An 8,257-nucleotide genomic window follows, 5' to 3' on the forward strand; every position below is an offset into this window, starting at 1 on the left:
TCACTAATTAACTCACCCTGTGGCGTGCCAGTGCCGGCTTTGCTCCAGGCACTGTGCTGGGCCCTGGAGTCACGGCTGCTCAGTTGGGATTTACAATCCTTAATTAGCCTTCAGAGGAGGGCTCACTCAAGCCTAGAAAGAGGTCACTAGAGTAGAGAACTGTGGAGTGCAAGCCTGCGGCAGGGGGCAAAATGGGGGAAACCAGGAAGGTCCCCAAGAGACGATGCTTGAGCTGAGTGTTGAAGGGTGAATGGGGGCAGAGGTCTGGAGGAACCAAGGAAGAGTCCCGGTTCCTGGCTGGGCGAGAGGCTGGGAGGAGGACCCCGTGCGCTACAATAGCAGCGAGAGTAACTCTGGGTGGCTTTCCGTTCTGTTAGCAAACTCTCTGCCCTTTACATTTACCTGTTGCAGCAAAACCTCTCAGCCAGTTCTCTGTCTGCGATGTCGAGCTGGCGTGTGTGGCTGGCAACCCAACATCATGCTGAGGGTCTGAGAGCTCACTGCAGGACGTTTGCACATGCTCTTAGCGTGGGTGAGCTACGTGAGTCTGCATTTTCTCTCTGGGGCTTGAATATTGTCCCTGAACCTGGAGATGTTCGGAAAGGTAAAAAGTGCCACCAGCAGACAGCACCCAGCCCTCCACGGGCGAAGGGCCTTCTCAGTGGTTCAGACTGGGCTTCCTTAACCAGCTATGAAGGAAGGCTTCCAGAAATGACAAAATACTGCTCCACAGGCAACACCTGTGAGGGGAAGAGTTAGAAAGAGACAGAGCACGAGGGAGGGACGTTCATTCACTTCTCGTTGGGTGGGCTTAAGTCACAGATAGCATATCACATCCAACGGAGGAGGAAGCACCGTCTGGAGAAAAAGGAAACAGAGAGCCAGTCAGTAGTGGAGAAGAGGGACCTCACAAAGAACTGCCATCTGGCCTGCAGGAGGGAGGGCTGCGTGTTTCACAGAAAAATACCCGTTTCGGCTCTGCCACAGAGGGGAGGGACTCTCAGAGGGCCATGTGCATTTTCCGTTAGGTTGATGATTATAGCATACATTTCCCATCCACTTCCAGAAAGGGCTTGCCTTATTGTATGTACCATGAGAGTTCATAACAGAAACCAGTTAGAATATATTTTTATAAGGAGAGATTAATAACCACCAGTGTCAAGAGAAGCTAACTGTAACAAGAACCCAGAATAAATAGGACTCTAGGTTGTTCCACTGAGTTTCCTAAAAGTCACAACAATGACAACAATAAAATAAAATATAGATCCTATAGTTTGTAAAAGGAAGCAGGCATTTTTTTGTTTGTTTGTTTTTTATTTTATTGGGGGATTGAGGGAGGGGAACAGTGTTGGGGAATTGTCCTTCAATCTTAGTTGTGGAGGGTGCAGCTAGCTCAGCTCTAAGTCCAGTCGCCATCTGGCCACCCATCTGCAGCTCAGCTCAAGGTGCTGTGTTACAATCTTAGTTGTGGGTGACTGTAGCCACCAACCCATGCGGGAGTCAAACTGGCAACCTTGTTGTTGGGAGCACGTGCTCTCACCAGCTGAGCCATCATGCCACCTGTTGGCAGCTCAGCTTGGGCGCAGCTCACTGGCCCATGTGGGAATCGAACTGGCAACCCTGTTGTTCAGAACGTGTGCTCTTAACCAACTGAGCCATTTGGCTGGCCCAAGCAGGCAATTTTATGGGAAGTCTTTTCTCCCCTCCTATGCTGTGTTAGAGACCATCTCTTATGCATATGTGTGGTGTGTGGTGTTCACAGGGGATCTTGGAAATAATCTACTCCAGATCCTTCATTTTTTGTGCTGTGCATAGTGGTCCGGGGGGTGTGTGGTGCACAGGGTGCAGGTGTCAGAAGTGGGGTTTCTCCTATCCAGACATCCAGTGACCAGCCTGTCCGTCTTATCCTGCCGTGGCTGTGGTCAGATGAAGACACTCGTCTCGGTCTCCAGCCTCTCCGGTGGGCTGCCGTCCCGGTGGATGGACTCAGACTTGGGGGTGGATGTGAGGCAGGGCTCATCGGCGGGCCTTGGGCTCACCTTCGGCAGTGACATCCACGTGCCAGCAGTGGCAGGATGACTCAGGTCCCTCGTGAGCCCCTGCTGCTCCCATGAGCTCCCGGCCGATCCCTGGCTGGCTCCGACTGTGGGGATGACTGTGCTGGGGCGGAATCTCCTCCCTGGACCCGTGCCTAGGATTGGGCTAATGTTGGCCATGGTGATGGGAAAGGGCTTAGTGGCTGGCTGGGGTGAGGCACGCTGCGCGGGGCTGCCTTTTCCCCACGTCTGCGGAGTGGCTTGCTCACCTCCTTGGTGTGAGGCTGTGGCTCCTTCTGAGGCACTGAAGTACAGCGTGGAGCTCTCCTGTCCCCCTGCACCTCTCAGCTGCCCACCTGCACTTCTTTCTTGCACCCCCAAAACAGCCCCCGCTCCTTGCTCTGGGCTACCCCGACTCTGTACAGCTGACAGCTGCTGGATGGGAGCTTTGTCATAATTATCACTGGTAAAAGAGACATAACTGGATGTTTCTGACTGGTCAGCCTCTGCTTTTGAGACACTTTGAAACTCAGAGCCATTCTCTGAGGTTAGGGGGCCATGGGGTGACGATGAGAGCTCTTGCTGGGAAAACGGGGGCTTCCTCTGCGGGTTGTAGTGTTGGCTCGACCCCCATGCAGGGGGACAAAAGCAGCCAGGATGGTCTTCTCCAAAGACTGCGTTGATCTTAGACACATTTCCTGTTTTCAGGGCAAGTTTCACCAACAGCCAGTGGTGGTGACTAAGGAAAGAGTCCTCCCCAGAAATCTGGCTTTCTAGCCCAGCCTCTGGGGGTCCCCACTGCAGGCTGGGGGGCTTCCCCAGACTTGGTAGCTCATAACCTTCCTCTCGGCGTGTCCCTGGGCTCTCAGGCCTGTTCTCAGCTCCAGCGGTGCCCGGGGGAGAAGATTCTCTCTCTGCCTTGCCACCCCCTGCAATGCCACAGGACTGCCTTACAAAGTCCTGCCAGATGTGTGTGGACTTAGGGTGCAGCAGGCTGTAATAAACTACCAGCGAGACGGTGCCTGAAAAAGACGGGAAAGAGAAGAGCTCAGCCTACAGTCTCCAAGGTCCTGCGTCCTCCCCGTGGCTTGCAGAGCTGAAGGTTCAGGAGCTGCGAGTAGAGTAATGTCATTTCTTGTTGGAGCACCAAGACGGGCTATGTGGGAGGAATTGACTAGGCTGACTAGGCTGCAGCTTCTGCATGCAGCAAATGTGTGTAAGCTCACAAATGTAATCACAAAGTTTAAACCCTCTCGATTCTTCCTTGAGGGCAACTGCAGCTGAGCACTCTAGATGTGTGTGTGTGTGTGTGTGTGTGCACGTGCATGTGTGTGTGTGTGTGTGCACGTGCATGTGTGTGTGTGTGTGTGTGTGTGTGTGTGTGCACGAGAGAGGTGTTTAGTAGAAATGCTAATTTTACTTTCAGATAGCTGGATAAAAACTCAGCATTCGACCATTCACACATGGTGGATGGAATCCAAAGCTGGGAGGTAGGGACTAGCCTCAAAAACAAGACCCAAGCAGAGGTTAAACATACCCGTCAAAAACCCGTATCACGAAATTTCCATGGCCAGCAATAACACTTCCTTTGTGCATAAACATCTTAATCACATTGTTGTCAGATTAATTTATTTTGATCAGAAGTGTTGACTACGGCAGTAACTTCTTTAACAGAGCTTTCCAGCAACCTCCCACGTTATTTCCAGTTTCCTGTTGTACTGGCCGAAGTGGCTGGGTTCAGGGCGCTCGGTATAAACAGCATGCAGCCTGAGACAGGCGTGGGGGCAGGGAGAGCTATGACAGAAGGAACCCATTGCCGACGCCCTCTCATCCTCTCAGAGTGCTGTCTTTAGGGGCGAGGGGTGGGCGGTAGCAAAGCCTCAAATGGAGGAGTGGAGGCAGAATTCCTACGTGACCCATGTGGGCTCTGCAGCGGGCACAGCTCAAACCATTTCTACATATTGTTTTGAACTTTCCCCACCAGCCAGCCGGTGGGGGAGATGCTGTCACCCTTCTTTTACAGCGATCCACCCAATGCCAAGACTGGGCAACTAGGCCCCCGATCACACAGCCCTAAGTGCACATTTTCAGTAAAGGCAGGCTTTCCGTGAGGCCACGTCATTCACGGGGTTCTTGCTTGCACTCAAAATTGTGTGTCCAGGGAGCGCAAGATGCCAGCCAAGCTGCTGGTTTAAAGCCTGTGCTCCTTTAATTATAATTCGTGCACCTCTTGCCACTGAGCACAACCTTCAGGGCTATAGGAGTTGGGGTTCCAGCGGCTCCAGGAAATGGGGGAAGGCCTGGCTGTGAGCCCCTCTGGCCAGCTGAGCTGGTGCTGGTCCTCGGCCCCAGCTCCAGCTCCTGCTCCCTACACCCGGGGTGAACACCCTGAGAAAGGGGACATCTCACTGGAGGGAGACTAGATGGGGAACTGGGGCCATTACACATTTTAGGGGTGCTGTTGGACACCTACTTCTGAATTGAAGTGTGCATAGATGTGAGGCAGGTCGGGGAGGATGGCTTTTACTCCCGACCCCGCTGTGCTCACAGCATTTGATTATGCCTCCTGAAAACCACAAAATCCAAGTGCATGGTTAGGGTTCCAGCTGACAACACGCATCCTCCTAGGAAAACGCCCCAGGTAAGCCAGGAGCACCCAGACCCGTGTGCGATGTGAGTGAGCATAGCGGGTCACATGTGGGCAAGTGGGCCCTCAGCTTTCTCTCTGTCACCTACAAGCACAGCGACAGCTTAGAAATCAATTATTGGTTTAAAAAGGACTACCCATATGTCTTTCAAAGGAGGAGCAGTTACCAAACTGTTAACCACACCGTGAGACAGTACTTAGCAGTAAAGGATGGGACGGCTGATACACACGAGGGCCTAGATGGCTGGCCAGAGCACCATGCTGGGTGACACACCAATGCCCAAAGGTTACATGTCCTACGATGCCATTTCAGAACATGTGGCAGTGACACAGTTATAGAAATGGAGAACAGATTAGTGGTGGCCAGGGTTTAAGGAGGGGGTGGGGCATGAGGAAGTGGGCGTGGTTATGAAGGAGTCACAGGAAGGGTCCTGATGGTGACAGAAATGTTCTCTGTGCAGCTTGAATGTATCACATCAATGTCCTGGTTGTGATGTAGTTTTGCAAGATGGTACCACTGGGGGACCGGGGAATAGGTCCAGGGATCCCCTGTATTCTTCCTCTCCATCTCCCTCCCTTCCTGCTTTCTTTCTTTCACTTGTGCAAAATTTTGGAACTTTTCCCTGTTCGTTACCTTAATACCTTCTATTCATCCTCCGGCTTCTGGCTGTAAAGTTATGCCACTGGTGAATTCTTTCCATGCACCTCCCAGATAGATTAGTTGTCCTTGTGTCATTTCTTGCATTATACTTTTTAAAAAATGTTTTCAGAAACACTTACCGATGTGAGGGTCTCTATGCCATTTCTTACAACCATAATTATTTCAAAAGAAAAAAGTTTAATTTTAAAAAGAAGGGCTGAGTCAGCAACCCAAACGTCTAACAAGCCGCGACTCACGCCATCTCATGAAGGGGAGACAGCTTAAAGCCAGGGTGGTTTGTGGCTCACAAACATTTCTTCTGAGGCCACAGTTTATGAATCTGCTCCGTTCTCCCTAAGCGCATGGATGCTCAAGGTCATTTCCTTTCCCTAGTCAGTGCCACTGACTCAGGTCAGACTGACCTCTGGCCGGTGTGAGCAATGAAAGGACCCAAGTCCCCTGACACTTCATGTCTTTGCTTAGGGGCCGGGGCTGTCCAGGTGGTCCCAGCACTTCCGCGTGCCTCATTTAGGAAGTGGGTGACCAGAGGTAAGGCTTTGGGGTGAGGGCAGGAGCTCAGGGCTGCGAGTTGTGTAAACAGCTGAGGAAACTGCACTGATTGTATTTCAGAAGCACAGGGACCCACGTGAGGCATCTGGTGGCTGTCCTGGACAGTCCAGCGCCGGCCTGCAGACAGAGCGGGCCCTGGGCACTGGGCCGGGGCGTGCTGTGTGGGGAGAGCAGGCTGACAACGGAGTGCCTTTTGTTTTTATTTTCCAAGCGTAGGAGAGGGATTCCCTTTCGTGTTCACATGGGTCTGTCAGTCTAGATTAACACAGTGGGTATAGCATAGACCTCGGACTCATTCGTTCACTCCGAAAACGTAACTGATTATCTGAAACTGCCAGGCCCCGGGCTAGATGCCGGAAGTGGAGCTGGGTGTGAGCTGGCACTACCACTTAGGCACTGTCTGGTCCTGAGAGACGTCACGTAACTCGCCCTGTGCCTCACCTTCCTCAGCTGCTGGTTGGGGGTCGTCCGGCAACCAGCTCCTAGAGTTTGTGTTGAGATACAGCATGTGACACAGTGTCAGAGAGATCAAGGCTCTGCACCCCAGATGCCATGATGCTGCCTGAGGTGGGAACGGAGAGGGGGTCCCGTCCTTGACCCCGGCCCCATTGCTCTAGGGAGCAGCCCTGCCCACGAGACGTCTGGGATAGAAGTGTCAGCCCACTTTGCTGGCTCCTGGCACAGTCAAGCACGGCAGACGAAGAAGGCTGAGCTGTGCCTCACGCCCAGGTGGGGACGCCATGCCACCCACAGTGCCGTGAGCACTACTGCTGCTTACTCCGAGCACAGCTTCCTGCCCTTGGAGTTAGTGTGTGGTATAGAAATAAGTTGGGGGTGTGGAGGGAGAGGGTAAGAAGGCCGCGCTGGGTCTTACCGATCAGAAATCCGGACAAGACTCCTGCTATGGTCCACAGGCTGGTCACCGATGTCCCCTGGAGAAAGTCAGTGGCCAAGAGCAACAGGATGCTATTCTCCAGCAGCATAACCTACGGGACAGAGGGAGAGTGACCACACCTAGTCAGGAGCACCTGGCCTCGGGGACGCGCCCTCCCCACGATACTGCAGCAGCTTCCTTCAGTGTGGCTGACTGTCCTCGATGCCCACCGGGACACCCATGATGACCCGGCCCTCCTAGAAGCAGGGTCGGGGTCTGAGAGCTGCTCGGGCAAAGGGGCACGTCCCTCTTCTCACTGCAGCTCATTACCACGTCTGCAGAATCACAAACGCACGGGAAATGTAAGGGCGAAGCCCCCACGGCTTCCTGTGGCGAGTCAGGCAGGGCTGAGGACAGATATCTCCTACTTTATATATTTCACATTCCCGTGTTAACTGTGTGCATTATTAGTTTGATAACACAATAACTAAAAGTATCTGCAGAGCTCACAGTGCCATTGAATTCCAGTAAGCTAGAGTCGCAAACTTTCAAAACATTAAAAAAATGTTTTCAAATATGTGCCTCTTTAAAGGCAACTTTGGTCTGCGGCCACCAGGTGGCAGCAGGGAGCGGCACGCCTGCTGCGGACACAGAGCCTCTGCCAGGGACCAGATGGCGGCTGCTCTTCCTGAAGGCTTTGTCCTTCCCACCAGGCGGGCTTATTAGCTTTGCTTTCCAGTTTTCAAACAAAAGATATAGTTCTTAAAATAATTAAACAATCTGGACACAATTCAAAGATGATGTATTGAAATACTATGCATGAGACATTAAAAAAACAAAATTGTAGTACTATTTTATGCTAAAAGTCCTTGAGAACTTTGGCATGACCATTTACTGGCGTCGTTTTAACTCTAGAAATGTCAAATAAGGAAAGAATTAAAAATATTGAGGAGCTGTTCAGCAGTCCTAAGAGCGCCCGCTCTCCCCACGCTGCCCGCCTTCCCGGGCACGGGCTGCATCTCAGGCCTCCGACACTGGCTGCCGGCTCGTCCTGGAGTGCCCACCTGCTCCCCAGCAAGTCTCTTCGTCTTGTATTAATAATTCCCACTCTTTGTTGGTTATTTTGTGCCAAGTTGTTAATTATTTTGATTAATCATCACAGAGTCCCTTGAAAATGTGGATGTTATGTAACTGTCACAGGGACGCTGAGAGGTGGGTGGCCTGTTTTCTAAAGTGCCGATGAAAAAACACGTTCGGAGAGTTGACATTCTTGGCCACACCAGTTGGTGATAGCCATCGGTGGGGCTGGCAGTCCCTGCAAACTTGCCTGATTCCGAAACCTGCTCTCTGAAGCCCGTGTGCAAAGCAGCTCACCTCCACTTTCCAGTGAAAAGCGTCTCTGGTCACCCAACAGGATGTGAAACTGACAGCACACCTGTGAGTCTCAGACATCACTTTTCTCTTCGGATCTATCCACATTCTGCCTTTTT

General features: G+C 52.1%; 1 protein-coding gene across 2 annotated transcripts in view; it reads right to left on the reverse strand.

The window, feature by feature from the left end:
* Positions 1–1,599: 1,599 nt before the first annotated feature.
* Positions 1,600–8,257, reverse strand: part of XKR5 (XK related 5) — a 21,699-nt gene continuing 15,041 nt past the window's right edge. For both annotated transcript variants that reach the window (XM_019652693.1, XM_019652694.1), the window contains 2 exons: positions 6,768–6,879; positions 1,600–3,058 (listed from right to left, as the gene is read on the reverse strand). In XM_019652693.1, coding sequence (XP_019508238.1) covers positions 1,923–3,058; positions 6,768–6,879 — 1,248 coding nt within the window. In that variant the 3' untranslated portion in view covers positions 1,600–1,922. The remainder of the gene's footprint in view (positions 3,059–6,767; positions 6,880–8,257) is intronic.

Source organism: Hipposideros armiger, unplaced genomic scaffold (assembly GCF_001890085.2).
Source record: "Hipposideros armiger isolate ML-2016 unplaced genomic scaffold, ASM189008v1 scaffold_185, whole genome shotgun sequence".
Lineage (NCBI taxonomy): Eukaryota > Metazoa > Chordata > Mammalia > Chiroptera > Hipposideridae > Hipposideros > Hipposideros armiger.